The 24329-nt window shown below is 25.5% G+C and overlaps 2 protein-coding genes across 3 annotated transcripts in view; one reads left to right on the forward strand and one right to left on the reverse strand.

Moving 5' to 3' along the window:
* Positions 1-22909, forward strand: part of LOC112688118 (ATP-binding cassette sub-family G member 1) — a 31619-nt gene extending 8710 nt beyond the window's left edge. Inside the window, exons 2-12 of one of the 2 annotated variants that reach the window (XM_025561155.1) lie at positions 3261-3567; positions 6734-6851; positions 11661-11898; positions 14752-14897; positions 15808-16046; positions 18051-18152; positions 18336-18463; positions 21525-21693; positions 21762-21862; positions 21949-22104; positions 22168-22515. In XM_025561155.1, the coding sequence (XP_025416940.1) occupies positions 3459-3567; positions 6734-6851; positions 11661-11898; positions 14752-14897; positions 15808-16046; positions 18051-18152; positions 18336-18463; positions 21525-21693; positions 21762-21862; positions 21949-22104; positions 22168-22515 (1854 nt within the window). In that variant the 5' untranslated portion in view covers positions 3261-3458. Of the gene's footprint in view, positions 1-3260; positions 3568-6733; positions 6852-11660; positions 11899-14751; positions 14898-15807; positions 16047-18050; positions 18153-18335; positions 18464-21524; positions 21694-21761; positions 21863-21948; positions 22105-22167 lie in introns of those variants that run through there. The other variant, XM_025561156.1, reaches the window with a different exon arrangement.
* Positions 22910-23579: 670 nt separating this feature from the next.
* Positions 23580-24306, reverse strand: LOC112688206. Its single transcript, XM_025561287.1, has 2 exons — positions 24177-24306; positions 23580-24074 (listed from the first exon to the last, which is right to left on the reverse strand). The coding sequence occupies exons 1-2, from the start codon at positions 24304-24306 to the stop codon at positions 23770-23772; spliced, it is 435 nt and encodes a 144-aa protein (XP_025417072.1). The 3' UTR covers positions 23580-23769.
* Positions 24307-24329: the final 23 nt, after the last annotated feature.

Below are 24329 nucleotides of genomic sequence, written 5' to 3' on the forward strand. Positions count from 1 at the left end.
AAAAGCCAGTGACATACATTTAAATTTTATATGGGAGGGGGGAGGGGATTAAAAAAATAATATACTCCAAAAACCAACAATTTATAAATACCCCTTATTCCAATAATCAAATACTTAATAATTTATATCATAGTTGTTATATCATATGTTATATCATAGGTATAATATTACACCCGTACAGCTAAACATTAATTTGTTATAAATATTATTTCATACATCTTTCTTAGAAGCTTGTACTAAAATAGTTGTTTAAATTAACTATCAATGTATATTCATAGAAACATACATTTTTTAATGAATATAAAGATAACACAACCATAAATTATGTTTTTACTCTTAGCTCAGAATATAACAATAAATATTTTAAAATATCACTTCATAACTTTTTTTTTTGGTCCTGGGAGGCGGGTAAGAACCCGAACTCTCCCCCCCCTATAACTACGCCAATAATACAAGCTTGTTCCAGCGCATCATAATGTGGTGGCCCTCGTGTTTATTGTTTATGTTTTCATAAAAATAGCGTGGTCTTAAGATTTTATTAACAATATTAAAGTATATTGCATAATCATTTATGTTCAGGGTTAATTTGTATATTATTGTTGTGTGATAAAATATAAGGATTTATCAAAAATAAAAATAACTAAGAATGTTTAAATGTATTCTATCACATGTAGTATTAACATATATTAAACTTTTGTATTTTTTAAAATTTAACTGAACTCGCATTTAGCATTCTTATTTACTAACTGTATTAATCACACACTACTTTACTAATTTTTTATGACTATAATGTACATAAAATACCTTGGTACTTTGATTATTATTACTATCAAACACGACTTCTTTAGTATATTATTGGAACAAATTAATAAATCTCTCTAAATGAATTTGAAAAAATATTAAAACATAAAAAAAACGCGACTCCTGTGCACTTGAAAATATATTGGTAAATATATTCCAGGTATAAAAGTGGAGCGAAGGTCAACAAATTATTTTGACTTCAAGTATTGATATAATACGTACATTACGTTAGAATTGACCCTGGCATCGGATCGATTCACGGGTTGTTGCGCAACATTTTTGAATCGGTCTGGTGATGGGTAGATCTACTAATACGTTTCGCTTTTCTCTCACTTTTTATCGCTCTCTTCGATGTCTAGACGCTTAAATGTTTTTGAAACTATATACGTATTGAATGCGTGCGCACTCACGACGACGACAAGGTTAATGAACTAAGGGACACAGGAGGGGGGCGGTCAGGATCTTTCGCAAACACAATAATAATAGTAATAACAATAAGAAAAACGTGATTGTTCGCGTATTTATATATTTTCTGTGCATATATATGTATGTATGTATGTATGTATGTATGTACATATATGAGCAGCTTCAGACGACGCGTATATACGGTATTATGGTGTAGGTACGACTGAAAAAAGATGTGTGTCGAGTCGAGTCGATACGTGTGCGCCGACGTTGAGCAATTCACCAGACCTACTGCAGCAGAAATAGTCGTGGCGGTCGTGAGTTCGCGGCGGTTGTGTTTGTGGTGTCGACACTCGCTCGCGCTCTCTCGCCCGACGTGCGCGTACTTCACAGCCTCTCCGCGCGATGTAGAAACCTGTATAATGGTAGCGCAGTAATATATGTGTCGACTTCACAAGTGCGTTGTACGGGTCACTATCGGTCCGCGTTGGATTTACGACCGTTTTACGCGAATGATAATACACTCGTAATAATAACACACGTATCATCCGGTACGGTGGCTGTAAGAGAACGTGCAATGATAACGATACCGTGCATCGTCGAGTATACAACCCGAAACGTATTGTCATGCGGTGTTAATAGTGTTATGACTTAACACTGGCTGCTATGCGTTTACTACAGCCGACCCCATTTAAGTAGTATATTTTGAAGTACTACATATCGGTATGGAAACCTTGGCAATGGATATGTCGAACGTTAAGTTTCCGTTACCTGTTTTTTGAGTCACGTTTAATTTTTTTTTTTTTTTTTTCGCAAATCGAACACAGCGATACGTACAACGTTACGCGCACAACGCCTCTGATTACGACGTTCAAACGTTTTCGAATGACGAACGTACCGAAAACATATTGCTGGTGAATTCGCAACCGTTAAAATTAACACCATTGGAGCTTAATATATGGCTCACACTGCTCCACATGCTTACACGAAGCATTGGCGCCGAACACGTACACCAGGCAGTTCGATTGAACTGCCTAAAACATTGAAATATTAAAAATAAAATATAATAAATTATCAAATCAATTATTTTATTTATTACTTGGCAAATTTTTTCTATTTAAAATGTATTTATAAATGCTTAAAAAAATTTTTTTTGTATTTAAACTGGCAGTGTAAATTTCATTCGGCGCTATTGATGAAGTGGTTCTGTGTATGCATTCGTTGAGTATATATTATGTTGTGCAAGTTATATCTTCTACTAAATTGAGCAATGCTCATAATATTTATAAAAAGAATCGCTTTCCTAATAATCTCTTCCTTAAACTTTTTTTTTTTTTTTAACTGCATAGTTAAGTTATAATCGTAGGATATTTCACCATCAACGACATGCAAATGATTCGTTATCTGTATGTGCTTGCAACACGTTCACGATGACTAGATTTATTTCGTAACTTGTAACTTGTAATTTTTAAACGGCCGCATATGAAAAAAAAATTTATTTTTATTGTATATTATAATTATGAACTTTCATTCCTTGCACATTCCATTTTTTTGAATGAAAAATAACTTTAAGGCAACTTAATGTAAATATAAATTAATATATCTATCAAATCAAATCTGTATATATTATTTGATTACAACTTTCATTATTCCACTTATACACGTTGACAATTGAAATAACAATGAATTCAACTAGGTAGCAATATGTTTCACATATTTTAAATTAAATAGCAATCCTAGAAATTCTTGATTAAAGTAATCTGTTTAGACGTTCATGTCTTTATAACCTTTATCGTTTACTTACTTCTCGATGTATATCTTTTTGAAACTGAAAATAACTTTTTGTGAAAATGGACTGTAGAATATACTTTGTAGTCATAATAAATGCATTGCAATTTCGCAAGTAATTTATAATTTTATCGGAATTTATTTTTACACTTAATAAGTAAATCAAAATTATTTTAAAAACAATTGATTGCCCTAATTTTTGGAAATCAAAATGTTCTATCTATATATTAATTAAATTTAACCCAGTGTATTTTTTTTGTTCGCAGGTTGTCAATTGTGTCGTAGCTATTTTATAGCTTTGCTGAAAATCATTGATGATCGAGCATCATTGAAACATAGACACTTGTGACACAATCTTATGATGAGTAATACGTACTTGTTTATATGAAACATCGTTAAACAGCAGAAACTATCTTACAAAACCAATCCAATATAGAAATTAGTTGACTGTAAACCTATTTAAAATGGGATCCGCTTCTCGAATGGTGCTCATGCACCTTCCCAAAAATAATCCGATCGACATCTCATTTACAGACGTCCAGTTCACTGTAGAAATTGGGGCGCTGCGAAGAGGTAAATAATGATACATTATAGTACGTATCCAGTAGTTACATAAAAAATCATAACCTTGATTAGCATTGACCTACTGAATAATATTTGGTTAATGGTACAGCTCCAATCGGCTAAAAGAATAATTAATTTAATTGTTAAGACAGTGATCGGCAACCTTTTTGGTATCTTGGGCCATATTCATAAATTAAAAAGGGTTCACGGGTCAGACAATGCAAACAATTATATGATATTCAATTCCTTGTTTTGGAATTTAATGTTGCTGTATTAAATAGGCGCGCTGGCCGAATCTGGCCAGGAGGCTGCCGGTTGCCGACCACTGGTTTAAGGTATAATTTACAGCCTGCGTTAGAATAAAGTAACGTTTTTGAGTGATTGATCATAGTTAATATTTTATCCATAACACTTAAATTTGAATATTTACTAATTATAAAAAAAATTTCAATTAACGACTTGAAAAAATTATCAGAATTAACTATCAGTAGGTATTAGAACTGAACCCTATTTTCAGAACTCATGTTATTGTTATTATTAAATGTCTATTTGTATATTTTAACGTAAAGGTTATTCCATGGTATGCGTGTTTCGTGTTTTACTATTCGTAGTGTTTCATTGATATTTAAATACACTATGCATGTTTCGCGTTTCGCATTTCGCAGTAATTTCACTTAGTGTTTTGTAATGACCATTTCGTTCAATTGTACTTACTGTTGTTTAGTTGCGTTTAGTCCGTGTCGACACAGTGATTGTTCGTTCTTCCTTTTTTTTTTTTAACCCATTAAAAAAAAAAAAATATTTAGTGAAATATTGCTGATAGTTATAATATTATTTATAAATTTAATATCAATCATTATTGTTAAGTTGCCAGTCTACGAGCAAGTTTTTATGTGCAATTACTTATGAATTAAAATTCATAATGATCTCCCAAATATTTTACTGTAGTTAATTTAATATCAAATTATTTAACAATGTTGTAAACATATTTTAACATCTGTTCGTATTAGTAATTGTTACAAATCTAAATTATGAATAATATAATATTTTTCATGTCGTTTTTGGTGGAGGCGTATTGAGTGGTGTAATGTTTTATATTTTACATTATAAATGAACTGAAAGTTATTTTTATCCCCTTACAGTGAAGTTACATAGATATATTATACACTTATCCAAAATAATTATTATTTTTATATGAATACGAATTAATTTGCATAATCAAATATTACACTTTTAAACATGTATTGAACCTATTTATGTGTATAGTATTATATCTACATTGATTAAAAATGAACAGTTAAATTCGTCATACCTATTTTTTATTCAAAATATAAACTATATTATGTACTGTGACGAACTAGCTATTGGTTTTTGTCGTCTGTTAAAAGAGAAAACGGATTAATATTGACTTCAGTTTCCTTCCGGTTATGTTTAGTTGTATACAAGTCCAATACGTGTATTTCCGTAACAACTATATTGCAGAAAGATATTTGTAGTATTCACACGTGTAATTACGACGTATTATTTTGTTGTTTAAAACATTAAATAAATATTAATTAGAGAAAATTAATCTTCTATTTTAGCTAAAAAATCTGTATCATCATTATTTAAAAATAATTGAAATTAAATATGTAAATTTGAAATATACGAATAATATAAGATAATTTAAGTTTTTGACTTAAGTTTTTTGTTTAACTTTATATTTTGAATAACAATAGTAATTTCACTTAATATGATAGTTTTCTTAATAGTTTAATGAAACAATAGTAAACAGGTATATTTTGATGTATAAAAAACCTGATTAATATTATCATAGGTATAGTAAAAAAAGTAATAAGTATAGTCTAGTCAGTGAAGACATCTAAAATTAGTAGTACATGGCCATCCAGTTTAACCTAAATATTAGACTAGCAATATTCAACTGCCACAATCAGTGTACACGTAGCTTAACATTGTATGTAAATATTAGTTTTAATATAGCTATTACTGAGTTTATATAGTGGTTTACAAAAAATTAAATTTCGAAATGAAACCCGTTGTAATTAAAGTACCTATTTACCACAAGAATTAATTCTAAAATATAATAACCTAGTTTGTGACCCACAAAGAAAATATGTTTGTAAAAACAAGTTCTTTATAGATTTTTAAGAATCTTGTCAACCTTAAAATTAATAATTATTTTAAATACATAATAAATAAAAATACATGATAGACATGATGAATAATCTAGTCGTAGTATATGGATATCAGAACAATAGAGTTTTTATGCTATATACTAGGATAATAGGAGTTCGAAACCATAAATTAATATATTTGACTGACTTTTAATAATTATTGGTTTTAGTATTAAAATGTTAGTTTATTTTTATTGATGAGATATTGTTATTATTTTACATATTGTAAGTGATTTCTTATCGTGTAAACCACTATCTCAGTTTTATAAAACCTTTACCTGACGAGTAGTGATATATAAATCATATTTAATACTCCCTATTTTATTAGAAGTATAATGTACAATTATATTGTGGTCCAAGTACATAAGGCAGACAAGGAATGGAATTCTTATAATGGTTTACTAAGGAGTATAGTATTGAATATTATTTCTTCTTCTCCTTCGCCTTTCCTCCAACAATTTAGGGTCAGTCACTCTTGTCCTAAATTTATATTTTAATGTGTAATATATATATATATATATATTAATATACTTAGATTTTTTTATTTAATTATTTTATATACATATTTCATGAATGTATAAATATTTTATAGATTCTGGTTCAAGTTAATTTTACAGTAAGGTTTTTTACTTAATTAAGGTTCTTCCTGTTTACATTTTTTTCGGATAGTAATAATTAGATAGTAATATTTCGAATATTACTCAAATCAAAAGTGGCATTTATTAGTATTTTATTAGATTAAAAAATTTTTTTAATTTTTTTTGATTTTAACGAAAAACTAAATATAAATCAGATACTAACACAAATTCAACCACCAGATTATTTAAATTTAGTAAGATAAATAATTTTGATTTTGTGATTTGAAAATGTAATGTAATTTTACTTGTAAGTTATACTATTTGTGTTTTATTTTTTACAATAACTACATTTTGAATGCATAAAATGTTTATTTTTAAAATAAAATTGCATTGTTGATTAAATATTTATTTAATTTATTTTAAAAAAAAAACAAGTACTTAAAGGCGTTTCTGGACGCTTCAACTCGGGCGAATTGACTGTTATCATGGGCCCTTCTGGTGCCGGAAAATCTACTCTTCTCAATATTCTTACTGGATTTCAGTAAGTATTATACTCTTTTATTTAAATTTAATTATTTAAAACTTTTTAAGAAATTATACTACCTTGATTTTTGGATCAAAAAATATAAAAGAATTATAAATGGTAATATAACTTTTGTATGCATATGATTTTTTTGTCAGTTTTTGAAAAACTTTTCCGTAATAAATTTCAAAATGTTTGTAATAAACAAAACCAAAGCTATTCGCTCGGAGATTTCAAAATATTCATGACGTACATCTATAATTACTTGTTTTTAATGAACTTTAGATATATACTACATTTAAGATACTAGCATAATATATTATATCATAATACCATTGTATGTATTATGCATGCATGTTATTTTTTATAAATATTGAAAAAAAAATTATATTTTGTTACAATAAGATGTATGTATTAATGCTTTTCGTTGAATTTTAAAAATGTATTCTGTGTGTCTACTTGAATATATTTAAAAGTTTCTTAATATTTACTAAAACAATAACAATTTTTTGTGAAATATATGGGTAGTTATTTATTTTATTAACATAATAAATTATGTTTTTTTTTTTTCTTTTTAAATGTTGAGTTCAAGTTGAACCATTACTTTCAAATTAAAGGTCGTCGAGGTTATGGTGTCCTCAACACCCTAAACAAATCTCATATCTAACTCAAAACCTGTATTCGATCAACTTATTTTACATTAAAGCATTATTTTATTTCGACAGCATGAGTATTTTTATTAATTATTTGTGTATCATTTATTAATTTCCTTTGAAATACATTTTGTTTTGATATAATATTTTACAATTTTTATTTTTATAATAGACACTTTTTATATTCAAGGTAAATTACTTAATAATATTATAATCAATAACTATAAAATGAACGATGAAATAGCCAATTCACGTGTTATATTTTATTTTTATAAAATTACTGACTCAATTAAAAATTACCGTTATAAAATTAGTTTAATTATTATTTTGCCAGTAAAAATTCATTTTTTATCTTATTTTAATTTGATATTTGTTGAAATTGATAGTGTACAATATACTGTTATTACAGTATGTTTGTCTACTATTATTATGATTTCGTAAAATCTCCACGAAAAATATATGCCACTCTAGTATTCATAAATAGATACTATATATTATCTATTATAATTTAGAAGTTATTTGAATGAAACCTTAAAGTGTCCTTGTATTTTATTTACTTATATATGGTATTGACCCGAAATATTATAACCGCAAAATATAATGACAGCGTTGAATTCATGTACAAAAACATACTCGTAATAGAAAAATGATAGAAATGTGTACTGTATTAAAGTATTTATTACTATGTATTCCAACAAAACAATTTAAATACCATATAATATTGATATACCGTTTCATAAACTAAAATTTTTATTATTATTCTTTATTTCACGTTTCCCAATTTACGATATAGTTAATATAAATTATAATATACCAAGTAAATTCTTTTAATTTTATATTCATCATTTAAAATATATAATGGAAGAATTTATTTTTATGTTGAATTAGTTTCTACGCAAAAAATCTTTTTTTTTTCTATGTTTACAAGCCATTGAAGCTTTTTGTCGCTTCCACAAGTTCTCTCAAAACTCCCCGATCATCGAAAACTTCAATTCTTGTCGTTCCTAGGTTTTTCAAATTTTTGTTTAATTTATTAAATCGACGGTGTTTGGCCCTTGGTCTTTTTCCATTATGTTTATTGATTATGACCTTATGTATACTAGTGCTTTGTTATTTTTATTCCATACTAGGTTCGGGTAATTGGTTCAACATTTTGCACTGAATACACAAAAAACTATTACTTTTTATTTATTTTGTTACTAAAATCTAATTGTTTATATCTAATTTATAATAAATTTTCAAAGAAAATTGTTGGTAAATGCAAATGGTCTTGCTTGCTTGTAAAGCAAATTAATTTTTTTAGTATATCACAAATTAGAGGTGGACAGAACATGTAAAAAAAATCATAGTCGTAAATAAAAATCTTATAATTATTGTAAATGCCTTCTTTTTTTTTTTAATAATATTATCATTTTAAGTAGAAACATAGAAATAATTATATTATATACGAGTATATATATATATATATATATATATATATATAAATTAATTAATTAGAAATATTTATGATAATGTTCACTAATAACTAATAATTTATAATTCTTGTACTCATATTATATAGTATTTATATTCAACTTTTATATTCATTAATGTATAAATTGTTTAAAGAATTATAATTTAGTATAATTATATATTGTAGTTAAAGTAATATGAACTTCAAATGTACTTATATATATGTATATATTCTATATCAAACCATATGTACAATTATATTATTCTTAGATTAGTAATTCTAGGCCATACAAATTGCTCTCCTGCTCGACTTAATCAATTTTAAAATTACGTTTTTTAATTCACTTTTTCTTATATTAATAAACAAAAATTTTTTGTATCTCTATCTAATTTTACTCTACCTTATATATTTACAATTATCAGTTATAATTCAATCAAATTAAAATAACATCAAATCATTTATAATAGAAAATGTGTTGTAAGTACTTATATATTTTTTATTGCCTCTTAAAAATATTTAGTTACTGTAATGTGCGAACAAAGGCAAATTAAAAAAATAAATAAATAAATATTTTAAGATTTGTTAGAATACTAAAAGATCAAATCATTTTCAAATAACGATTTATTCTATTGAATAATATGTTATTGGAAAAACAATTTTTAATTTATTTATTATGAATTAAAAATTTAAAACTGTCCACTGATTTTTCTGATATCATTAATATTTCTTGTATATTAAATACTAAAAAATATTATCTTTAGATTCTCAAGTTATATACAATACTATAATATAATATAGTACTTTTATATTCATATTTTATTATCTATATTATCTTCAATCATATTTATTGGATTAATAAAAGTATTATAGTTATTATTAACAAACACTTAAATTAAATATTGTCCAAATTCAATCTTAAATCAAAATATAACTCAATATCCAAACAGGAACATTTTTGGTGTATCTTTGTATATACTTTGTTAATTATATTACTTTTTAACTATGACAGTGGAGATTTGAATTTTTTTTTTGTTTGAATCATATGTTAAATGTCCACACTACCAACCCAATATTTTTTCTCGCTCCAAAAAAATTACATATACATTATGATTTTATTCAGGATTCTAAAAATAAAACCATTAAAGAAATAAACATAATTTTCCACTCTTAAATGTAATAATTAGAGCTCAGATGTTAATGACTTGGCATATTTTTCGCGCAATCAGAATTATACTCTAATATGATATAAATTCGATTCATGAAATTTCGATTGCAAATATGCAAACTTATTTTGCTTATTTTTGCATATATAACATTTTTGAATATATAAATGAACCCACCCACCCATTATTTTTATGAATCACGTGCTTCAAATATACAATGGTATCAAGCTGCCACTGACCTAAGGTATACCTAAAAGGTGCCTAGCTTTGAGATTCAACCCTTTCCCACAAATCTAAGCTTACTCAATTCTTAATTTTGTTCATAGTAAAAAAATTTTTGGATATTTATATAAATTGATTATCCTCCTATGTTGCTACAATAATTACATATTAATTGCACAATAATTTTGATGAACTATGTGTGTATTAGTGTTTAACAATTTCTAGCTCCGTATAAACAAAAATCTACAATGCTCATTTCTCACAATAAAAATAAATGTATGCATTAAATATATTAGCATCTTAGACGTTCCATTTAATATTATACTAATGAACTACTGTGATAGTCACTTTTAACATAATTCAAACCATAAAAATACAATTTAATCATGTTAAAATTTGTTTAAAATGATTAGTTACAATTTAAATTTATTAATTTTGACTTCATAATTATGTTTGCAACTTATTTATTGTATTTAAAATTAAGACATATATTATATCATAACACAATAATCTTTGTACGCAATATATGACCTTCTAACACATACCATTTGAACGGATGACCCACATCACACAAATATTTATTTCAATAGCAAGTACATCATATCTAGATATTGAATGAATTATTTTTGGTGATCTTGTTTATTTTTTATTTACTTAAAAGCAAGTGCATTATAAAGTTTTTGACCCACCTAGACATAAAAAATAAAATATTTTTAAAAATAATTTTGTTACTTAAGATTTTTAAGTTGCAATTTGTTTTTATTGCGAAAAATAAATAATTTTTTGATTTTTAAATTGCATTATAGATATAAAATATAAACTATAATATTACAGTAAATGAAACAATAAGTTATCATCTCAGGCACCTACATAAGGGGTAGAGGTTAGGGGTTTAATCTCCCCTCCCCCGAAATGTAGGAAAATTATTCGATATGTTTTTATAGAGTAAAAGTGGTTTATAGATTATATAAGTTGAAAGTATACAACCTAAAATCCCTCCCAACATTTTTTTTTGTGTATTCACCTGTATCATTTTATTTGTACTATCTAATTTTTAAAGCGTTTTGACATTTAGGTACTAGTTATGTCTAAACAATTAACTAAAGACATTTTTGCTAGTTGATATATAAAACTAAATAATTATAAATTTATTATTGTTTAGTTATCTGCATATTTTACTTTTTTTTTTTGTTTATAAGATTATACTTTTTTACATGCATTTAAACAAAACTATTATAATGAACATTATATATTAATAGATATATTAAAAAAAAAAAAATTGTTTTCTATATTATTATTGTAATACAAAATATTTATCGCAATTTGAAACATTTAGACGCAAAGGAATGGTTGGAGAAGTGAGAACAAACCGAGTTGATGATCATGAAGATCTACTTTTAAATAATGATCTAAGAAAAAAAATTAACCAGGGTCGCACTATGTGCCGAAAAGAATCCTGTTACATAATGCAAGATGACCAGCTGTGTCCACTTTTTACTGTTTTAGAAATTATGATGATGGCAGCTGATCTTAAACTTGGATACACACTATCCTATAAATCGAAAGTACTAGTAGTAAGTAAAAAAATTTTTTTTTCAATTTTAACTATTGTTCCATATTTTTATATTTTAGTAAAATATATTTAGTCATTTTCTGTTAAAGAGTAAAAGTTATCTAAGAATTATTAATTTATATTATATTTATTAAACTTCCTTCATTTCATTAATATTTTACTGCACAGACGTTTTTTTTAGAAATTAGAAATTTCACTCATTCAACATTTAACAGCTATTCTATACGTTTATTATTACTTATTTCATAGGATTATCAATAATTTATTAAAGTACCTGATTTAAAATTACAATTATCTAATATTGCTTTACCACTCTCTGGAATTTTTGCAAAATGGTATTTATAAATAATGATACTGTATATAATTAAAACTATAATGTAGTATAAATATTTATTTTACTTAATGTACAGGAACTATTATATAGGAACCTGTATGAAATAATTATTATGACCAACTAATTTGAATTATATTTGTTATTCAAATTTAAATTTACATCTGTGAAAATGTTTGAGGATCCAAACAAATGTACATTTACATAATTAAAATTGTACTAAACACACAAGCCATGAACCTAAATGTTTTGTATAATATTTCTTTTAAGTTCAAGATCTTGTCCACTCTCTTTCAGATCTAAATAATTATTTTCAGTTCAATAAATATAATGTCGGTATTTATGCATATCTGAACAAGTTTGTTTTGTATAGAACAGCAAGGATTAAAATATACGTTTTAAATTAAATAATGAATCATTCCAATTGAATAAAATTGGAAATATACCTGAATACAATAATTTATTTATAAATTAAAGTTTTTGTTTCAGCTTGTCATTTTAAAAATTAGAAGTACCTATATACCTAAGCCCAATTTGTTTGTCGTCTGTTTCTTATTTTTACTTTCTTATATGTACTTATTACTAATTCAGATATAGATTTTTGTTGCCTAAGAATGTTGATTTCCTATGCATAAACTTATTAAAACACGCTTTAAAACCTATATACGTCAAAATCCTCTAAGTCCTTTTCTCAGTATTCTTCAATTTTTAAATATCATTGAACTCGCCTAAAAAAAATTGTGTAGTATAATTATGCGTTAAATTCAATTTACTGATATTGTGAAAATGAATTCTAACATTGTTTTGAATAGGTAATAAGTATGCAGATTAAATAAGTCATATTTTCTTTTTTAATTTATATTATATGTAATTTACATAATAGTTCCTTTAATGTGTCTTGCAATGTATGACTTGTAACATTATAAAGGTAATTTTTTTTTTCTAATGCATAATGTCAATTTTGTGTTTAAAAATAATATGCATTCATAATATACATTCCATTGTGTTTTTTCGGATAAATTATCACTTAGTTAAAAAATAGTGAAAAAATTAATTAATTGTATGTTCCTTCGTTATAAAAGTAATGATTTCATAACACATAGAACAATTATTAATTTTTAGCATACCTATACTGAATGTTTAAAGTTTTCACATGTCGCGCACAAATTAATTTAATAATTACTTTTATGATGATTGATATGAATAACTATACACGTAGGCATTAATTTAATTATACTTTTAAAATTATTTTTTTTTTTTTAAATACAACATATTATACACAAAACTTAAATCTCTGTACAATGGCTTAATTTTTATTAATACAAGATGATATTTTTAACATCAATTACTCAATGTTTCAGAAATTTTGCAATTGATTTATTTTAAATAGGTATTTAAAATTTAAATTAGTTAAATATTCCTTATTTTATAAAACAAAACTTGTCTTCCACATGTCACATTCTAATACAAAATAACTGTACATCTATAGACCTATTTAATTTTAAACCATTTATTTATTGGAGTTAAACAAAAGTTTATAATCAATATGGTTTTATGAAAAATAAATTCTTATATCCTCCGTGTATTCGACATTTCTAATTTAAAATTATTATCATTGCAAAAAAACTAATGGATAAAGTGATAATAATAAAAACTTTTCGTCTAAATAGAATTCTACCTCGTAAAATTATAACCGTTTTAACATTTTTTAAAAATTATGAATTACTAATTGTCTAATCAAATGTTTTAATAGACTTTATAGATAATTCACATACAATTAACGAACACAAAAAAAGAATTAATTGCGTAAATATAAAGTGTATTTTAAAAACATACAAGTAAATTAGGAAATAATTAAATTTTTTTAAATAGTTGGTATTTAACGCTGAAATAAGTAATTTTCCTTATGATTGTTAATTAGTAACGTCAATAATATGACCATAGAATATATATATATGTATCTATATATTTTGTGATATAACTGACCATCATACATATAAAATACAATTATTGAAGTACAAAATCTCAATAATAATATTATTAAAATATGTTATTATGGTTAAGGTTTTTTTTTTCTATTATAAATCCTTAATTTTCTCTCTGTAAGCATATTGTTTTATATTTGTGTATAAGTATCTACAGAAAAATATAGTCTTTATGGCCTCCCGAAATTCAAATTGCAATATAATTAATTTGTCTCCAAGGCCATGTAATTTATCATACAATTAGTTATGACATGACATCCTTCGAATAATTAAGAGTATACCTATAGGTACTATTTTAATGATTTTCAGCTGCTCTTATGATTTTTAGTTAGGAACAATGAATTTTTATTTTTCACATCAGTCACAAAATATGTTTACGTCATTAAAAACAACAATACTTAAATACATTATTTAATTTCCTGCTCCCCTTGCAAGCGTCCACGTACACATTAATATTATTCTCCCATATGTAAAAAAAAAAATTAAATAATTATAATCACGTATTTAAACTGACATTGTTCTACTTGTTTTTGATTAGATCGAGGACATCCTCGACAGCATCGGACTCTCGGGCAGCCTTCACACCAGGTGCGGTAGACTATCAGGCGGACAGAAGAAACGTTTGTCCATTGCTCTCGAACTTATTGACAATCCACCGATTATGTTTCTCGATGAACCCACCACGTAAGCTTTTTTTTAATATTTTAACTTTGCGTTTCAATACAATTCCTATAATTTATGGTGTAATAATTAATTATTGTTCCCGTATACAATAATAAATATACTACCTAATAATAACAGTTGGTTTTTCTTTAATAATTTGTCATCTAACCATTGTTCTAATTTTTACGAACTTTGTATTTTTAGATTGTTTCTTAAGTATAATTGTTTTTTTAAAAATTATTTAATAATGACAAGCGATTATAAATAGTTATATAAAGTATTCACAGTAAACACTTAACTACCCATATATTATGATTATACTCCTTAATCATTAATGTGTACATAAAATAAGTGACATAGCGAAATCCTAAAATTATTATAGTTAGGTTGAGTATTTTATTTTAATAATCATGACGTATCTTGAAATAATTCTTACCTTGCTTTGCTACAAGCGTTAACATTTTTATTTTAAATTTTATGTATTACGCATATGCTATATACGAAATTAATATTCGATTTTTCATAATATTTGTATATTTCTATATGTTTTCACATAAGATGTAAGTTACTATAATAGTATATATTATAATTTGAATTCTATCTGTTTAATTTACATTCACATGGATTAATTTCGAATCTTCGCTTAAAAAACATCATTGCTATTAATACTTAATATAGTCCTGGAAATAGTATAATGATAATACAATTTGAATTAGTAAAACTGTTTAAAAACTTTTTATAGACTTCTTAAATATTACTTCAGCACCTGTTTTGTGGGTGTACTACGTTCGTCATCCTTAATTCGTGTAAATTGATCAGTATTTACTTGTAAAATTATTTTTAAATCGCATGAATACGTTTAATCTGCAACTCGTGATGTTTAAAATGTATTCTTTTAATCAATACTATTTTAACCGCTATTATTTTGTAGTGGTTTGGATAGTACGAGTTCGCATCAGTGTGTTTCGATTTTAAAAGGTTTGGCCAAAGGCGGCCGGACGGTAGTTTGCACGATTCATCAACCCAGCGCTAGTACTTATGAAATGTTTGACCACGTTTATATTATGGCCGAGGGGTACTGTGTCTATCAAGGTTCTAGTCAGAACACAATACCATATTTGCAAACAATAGGCCTTAACTGTCCACAATACCACAACCCGGCAGATTTCAGTAAGTATACTTCTCTTCAATTTGCTTCCCCATTGTCATCAGTCAAGGCTGTTGTTCGTTTACTCACCGCTTCCACCACCACCAATCATCTTGCGCACTTTTCTTCTAACTGGTCCACTTGAGCTGTGCCGATGATTGAAAAAAATGTTGTTGACCGTAAGTTACTTGTACATAGTACTTAATAACATGCGACAATTATGGCGATATTTTCAAAGTTATTTGGTAGCTTAAGTGGTCTCCGTGCTTTAATATTGACATTTTCATTAAAACGCATAGTTAATAAATGACATATTATTTACTTTGTATCCATTAGTATACCTAATTAGATTTATATGTACAATATATGGACACGGTTTATACCAATGGCTCTCAACGTAGATGGTAGGCGATGAAAAGGTTCTGAAGGGAGTTGAACTTATTTTTGGTGGTTGGGGAACATTGATTTAGTCTTAAAACGTGGTCATGTTGAGCATATTAAATATAATCACATTAAGACATAAAACTGAAGAAAAATAAAAACTCAAGTACATAAATAAGGTATGTTGAACCCACACTATGATCTGTAACTGTTATCAAACCATATTGTTTTATCAATTTATCAATAAAATAAATACTTATCATCTAGGTTGACATGCATTTAATTATCTGTTATTTTTTCAAACTTATTGTCTTTGATATATTATTTTCAAGTAAACCATTTTTTTTTTTTTTTTTTGAGGACTAAAAAATATTTTGCTTCTAAAGTTGAACATTAACAAAAAAAAAGGTTGAGAACCACTGGTATATTCACTCATAAATATATATTTACATTTAGTTGTAAAAGTATTTTATTATTATTATTTTATTTTTGTTGGAAGAAAAGTACACACCCGAGTTTCCTGATGGCCTTGCGTTATCCTTAAACGTCTTGTTTATTCCTCCTTCCTTACATATCTATACACTTACTCTAAGAGTGATAATGGTATTATGCATAGTTGTTCAAGTTTTTTTTTTTTTTTTTATTGCCGTTCTTATAAATATATAGATAGGAAGTATTTCCAGAAAATCATTTGACAGTTTATTAATTTATACAAAATTTTGTAGTAAAAATCGAAGAAAAACTAACAAGGAAACAACTAATAACAGATTTTTACGAATATTTCAGTCTATTCATATTTTATAATGTACAAATATTAAATTTTCAGATTTTTTTTTATAAAATAATATAGATTTTTAACATTTAATCATAGATAGCAACTAGGTGTATCTATATGTATATATACACTTATATGTATCTTAGAATTTTACTGTAGTAGATATTTTTTTATAATGTATTACATTTATTGTAATTCGATTATAAATAATCTATTTAAAGATACACAAATACTTAATTATATTATTTTGTTGTAACTTAAGTATAATTCATACTTGTATTTAATACAATTTACATCTTGGATTCTAAATATATATATATATATATATATATATATATATATATTAAGTTTATATTATTTATTATCAAATTTTAAGATGAATATCGGAATATCGATTAAATAACCTTGAAATTTTAGATTATTTATCTAAAACCTTAGTACACTAAATATTTTATAACTCAAAATGAAATATAGATGTATGTGGACAAAACATTAACAGTGTATCGTTAGTAATATTTTATTGTACAGCATTTTTTTTTTCATTTATAAATTACTAAAAAAAAAACTACCATACAAAATAAATAATTTATCTTAAATATTTATTAAAAACGATCAAAACTAATTTGATTTCTTTTGTTCCTAAATGTTTTATAATATTACTATAAAACTTATGATACACATAACGATAACTTAAAAATATCAATATTTTTTATATTTCTTAAAACTCCTATAGTAACTTCATGTGGGATATAATATTAATAATAAATTCGGTATTTCTAACTTTTCTTTCAATCTTTACACTTTCTATTCCTAATATCTGCCATTACATTTTATAAATTTATTATTTATATTAATATACATGTTATGTTAGTAATGGAAGTAGTTACTGGAGAATACGGAAACTTTACTTCTCAACTCAGAACAGCAGCTATTGATGAAGCATGGAGGACACAACCTCAAATCGACAATTCACGTAATTATATTTGAAATATTTTTTTTTTATTGAGTATACAATTTATACGTTACACTATAGGTGGGTACTAATATAACAATTATTATATTAATAAATAAAACCTTTTTTTTTGTTGCGTTACTTATAATTATTAAATATGTATAAAAATATATAAATTATTTTTTATTTATTTTTAATTTCCAGATATATTATTAAAAAGAAAATCTAAGAATCCAGGTCCAACTTCATTGGTCTTGGTTAATCAGCCCTCCGAATTTAATAAATTATTAGTACTTATACACAGATCTTTAATGCAGGTCTACAGAGATTGGGTTAGTAAATTTGTGATGAATTAAATCAACATGTAATATACTTGATTGTCTTAATTAAAGCGAAGTAATGCCTTTAATTAAATTAAAACGAATAGTTAATAAATAGTTAAAGTAAATCTAATTTGTATAATTTATTTATGAAAATACGTTAATTATTCGTTTAAAATATTATTAGTTGTATATTTCAATTGAATTGAGCTTTACTAAAAATGTATGAACAATATTAATAATATTTAAATATTTTATTTTTGATTCAGTCGTTCAATTAGTTGTTTAATGTTTTTCTTTAGTTTAATATCTAACCATTACATTACAATTTATTTTTAATTTTTCGAATATTATACACGTAATATAAAAAATCCTAGTTTTATGAACGAAAATTGTACAAATTGAGGAAACAAATTAATACAAGGAACGCTGTTGTACTATGGCATGGTAATACCGAAAAATAGTTAGGATTCATTATCTGTATTAAATTCAAATATCAATTTATCATACAAAATACAAATGAAAAATAGAAAACGAATATTTTTAATTTATTCAAATTTTCTAAATAAGTTTTTGATTATTAATTTAACTATGACTCTACTTTTAAGAAATATTATTTTCGACGCACTGTAGATCCGCTCAAATAAAATTATTTTGTAAATCCGCAACTCCGCAACTCCGCATGCACCGTAATTCCGCATGGTCAAAAAAATTAAAGTACCGTAGCTCCACATTCTAAAAATATTTTTAACACCGAAAATCCGCATGACATAAAATTGTGAGTCTTCACACCAAATATGGTAATTTATTTACTTTAGCACATCCAAATATTGCAGTTTTCATTAAAAACTTATTAGCTATGCAGACGGATTCTTACATACGAATTAATTCTGCTAATAATAATGAAAGTAGGATAATTAGGACTAAACAAAAAAACCAATATGGAATTTATAAATAAAAACATAGAATTATATAACGATGCGGTCAAATTGATAGATATAATTTTGTAAAAAGTTTGGCACTATTTAATAATATTTAGTTTTTATTTACATTATAATTTTATTAAATTTTATTTTATATAAACGACGATAATGTTTATTGTAAATTGTCTTTATTATTATAATTTTTTTAGTTTATTAGATTTTAGTTGTTACTAAAAATAAAAACATAGAATTATATAACGATGGCCAATTGATAGAATTTTGATTGTTTTTTTTTTTTATTGATGTACAAAAATATATACAAAAATTATGTGCGGATTTAAGGTGTAGAAAAAATCTTGTATGGAGAGTTTAGGTGATATATTACAAAATGGCCACGATGCATGTTAGTTAGCAGTTACGGTGCACCGATTATTTTACCTATTTAAATTGGTTTTAAAAATTTTACTTCAAATTACTATATTGAATTACTTATTTATTTGCGATGGAATTATAATTAAATTGCATATGATATAATACCATATTTAAAATATTCAATGGTAGAATAAAGTAAACCAATTTTCAATTGTTTTTTTTACTCATTCGTAATACAATTAATCACATTTTATGGCGGTGAGTTAGTTCGTTTACTCAATTTTTATTCTTCCATAAGATTTTTGACTCATTAGTTAATGAAAATTAGTGAAAACTGATTTCGACAGACGATGAGTATTTGATCTGATAACGAAATACTGAACACTGATTATGACTTATTTTAATGCCGTCTGTGTTAAAAAAAAAAATTAATCTAAATACCTTCTGAATACTGAATAATATATACATTTTATCGTAATAGGTGATCTTTGATGTGGTTTAAATAGGTAGGTTAGTGGTTAAAGGTAATTAGTATTAAAGTATGTATTGACTATCGTAAAATTGATGAAAATAATGAAATATTAATTCATAAACTACGAGTAGATACGTATCAACAGAACGTCATATTCTCGTCGTATGTCTCGGAATCCCGGCTAATTATGTTAAAAATTGTTCAGCCAGAGCACATTTTGTAAATTTGTTTTGTCAATAGTTAATAATTTTTGTACTCTTATTCCTTTAGATTTTAAAAATTAGTCAATTGTGCCAAGTTTTATTTATATAATAAAATATTAAAATAGGTAGTTGGTAGAAACTATGAGACTAGGTACTATAGCTAGCAGTACAGAATATCCATAAGCGTGCGCAGGGGGTATGCAGCTGCATACCTTAAACATGGAGCCTTTTTTTCTAAAAATGCATAAAATAAATAAAAATCTTAACGTATTTGGTCTTAAAATGTATATTATGTGATTTTATATTACATTATGATTTTTATTATATTTTTATATTCAGTCCTAGACATTTTACTTATTTAGAAACTCACAATTTATACTATAGTAAGGATTTAATGTGTTAATGAAATTAAGAAGTACTATGCTTCAAGAGTGATTAATTACCATTCAAATATAGAGCAAGAAAGAACTTTAAATTAAAATCCTGAAGACATTATTGGTGATATTAAACACTCAATTGAACACAGAATTGTTTTATAATCAATTATAATTATTTATCAAATGTATTTTATTTTTTCATTTAAATGATTATGTTTTTGTTTATTTACCCTGTTTAAATATATTACTCAAACTATTGCAAGTATTGGGTATTTAATTTTTTCTTTCATAATTTATTTTAAATTTTATTTATAAATTATGAAGATAGTTATAACAATTAATAAATTACTATTTAGTCACTTTTTTTAGAAAAAATAAAAATTTTAATTTTAACGGTTTTTTTAGACATTTGTGTAAATATTTTTACCAGCGTTTTGAACGCTTAAATTAACTTTCAGTGATGGCAGGGATAGGCAGTGGCAACCTTTTGCATACTCTGAAAAAGAGGTCTGCACACGCCTATGAGCATATTGACACTTCCCAAACTTTTATCTTAACTTTTTAAGCATAATATAATAAACTTAATTTTCCTTATCAATTTTCAATAAGGCATTGATTTGGTTTAATCAATTATAATCAAACTTATAATAAATTATTTTTATCATTTTATTTAACTAAAAATAAATGCCATACAATTATAAGATTATTTTTATTTTTTTTTTTCAGTCGGTTACACATGTAAAAATATGTATGCATTTCCTCGTAGGTATATTACTGGGACTTTTGTTCGAAAACGCTGGTATTGATGGTGGCAAAACTTTCAATAATATTGGATTTTGTATTGTAACTCTTGTCTATTTGAGCTATACATCAATTATGCCAGCTATTTTAAAATGTAAGTAGGTACAATTTAATTCATTTTTAACAAAGATGCTAATTTATTGTTTTTTGTTTATTTATTAGTCCCGTCTGAACTAAATATTCTTAGAAAAGAATTATTTAATAACTGGTACAAACTGTCCACATATTTTATAGCATTTCTTATCACAAACATGCCATTACAGGTAAATAGAGGGTTCACTTTATGAGGATTCAGTAAAATATTAAATACTATTTATTATATAATTTTAATAATACATATTTTATACAGATGATATTTTGTTTTATTTATACATCAATTTCTTATTACTTGTCTGCGCAATTGCTAACATGGACAAGATTCTTAATGTTCTTGGTTGTATGCCAGTTAATGACTCTAATATCCGAAGGTATTGGACTTATCCTCGGGACAGCTATGGCACCAGTGGTAAATCAAAGTATAATATTGCTAAAATAATTTATATTTACCTGTTTTTAACTTGCATTTCAGAACGGAGTTTTCGTTGGTTCAATCATTACTTGTTTGTGTATTCTTTTTGCTGGTTTCTTGGTACTATTTAATCACATGCCTGTGGTTTTGTACTACGTGTCTTACATCAGCTATATGAAATATGCACTTGAAGGGCTGGTTGTATCCATCTATGGTTATGGTCGTGAACCTTTAGAATGTCTAAATGAAGAAGGTTATTGCCATTATCGTTTCCCTGAAACAACATTCAAAGAAATTGGTATGACCGATGGGAAATATTGGTCAGACATATCAGTGATGGTCGGTTTTTTAGTTGTTATTATAATAATTAGTTTTTATACTTTAAAAAGAAGTTTAAAATGTCGTTAAACCCTATTCATCTGTGATTATAATCTATAAAATGTATGTTGAACATGAACCTGGTAAACAGCATTTACGTAATATTTTGTAATTAAAATTGGTACCATCTTACTAAATTAATGTAAATAGTTTAGTTTAAGTTTTAGTGTTACAGATGTATTTATATTAAATCTGAGTAGTGCTTTTTGCTATTTTTGAATTTATTAAATATTGTCCAAAATGATTTTATTTACATAAATCTATGTAGTGATTAATTTTATATTATTAATTCTAAATATTATTTAAAGATTGTCACCTACTTATGTAAAATTTTCTTACCTATATTGTTTTTATCCATGTGAATTAGTATGTAATATGATAGGTTGTTTGTGAAAATAAAATAAAACCAATCAGTTTTTTAAAATTATTTTAATTTATAAAATAGCACCGGTGTACACCTAATTTTATGTACCCAAAATATAATTGATGTCAAAACAATTATGCACATCAGAAAGAAAATATAAGATTTTTCCCATCAATATATTGTTAAAGGTAATTGGGTGTATTAAACACTCCACTAAATGTAAAAATTATGTCAAAATGAATAAAAAATACTTGAATGTTTTTAATTTGACTATTTTATGCTGGTTTTAGTGTTCAAAAATATATTACCTATCTAAATAAACAATGTAGACTATAATAATGTATATATTGTAAACGTTTAAAGAATATTTTTTTATTATTATTATAAATAAACTAAACTGTACTGCTAAGACTAGAGAAAGCTTAAAAATGTATTTCATACAATGAAATACTAAAAAATATGAAAAATAACTAATTATTCATATGCAGCATTCACATTATTAGGTCCATTATTTTAAAATATTTTGGTATGTGCAGTTAAATAATTATAGGAATCTTAGGCACTGGAAAACAAATGAAATATAAATAATAATATGATACACTATAAAAGTAATGTACCTAAGAACAAATAGTAAAATAAAACAGTGTAATATTATTTTTTTTATTTATTTAATATATTAAATTTAACATAATAATTTCTACAGAATGGTCAAAGAAAGATTTCTGCGTATATTATTTATTATTCAATTAACGATTTTCTAAGTATTACTGCCTACCGGCATCGTCAACATTGATGGATAGAAATTAAAAATACACATTTCGTTTCTCAATTACGTTCCCCGAAAATTAAGTAAAGATAAACACTTTATTTTTTTATTTATTTGTACGATACGGTTTAACATCTTAAATTACATTTCAATATTAATTTGTACTCCGGTAATTGAGTTGAAACTGGGTTTTTTTCCGGGTAAAAACTGATTTCATATTTGTCACCCATTTTGACTTCTTGTGAATTTTCTTTTTTGGATCGTTCTGTTGTAGAATCGAATGTTGTTGTGATTCCGACGTTATCGAATGACGAGCACCCAATTGGATACTAGTACTCCTCCTTCCCCTTAAGGATAACATGATATATTTTCTAATTGTGTTAACGATGCGCAGTGCTGGCTCTAGAGGGCGGCTAGTGGTGTGATGGCACAAATTATGTATTACAAATATCACTTTACCTGTAAATAAAAATAGTGTAGCCCAGAATGCAAATTGCAAACCATGCGATCGTGTGGTTTTCTCAGGAAATGAGTTGTTATCGACGGAAATTAAGACGGTACCGATTGCGAATGGCTTTGAAGTATTGTAGGCGCACGCACTTGTAAAATTGTTTATCGTCGACGACGGTTCGAAATATAATTTTCGTTCGTGTTTAGTTATACAATAACATAAACAAACATAGATTTCCATATACAATTAATATATTAATATAT

The sequence above is a fragment of the Sipha flava genome, unplaced genomic scaffold (assembly GCF_003268045.1).
Source record: "Sipha flava isolate LNK unplaced genomic scaffold, YSA_version1 37_pilon_pilon, whole genome shotgun sequence".
In the NCBI taxonomy this organism is placed as follows: Eukaryota; Metazoa; Arthropoda; class Insecta; order Hemiptera; family Aphididae; genus Sipha; species Sipha flava.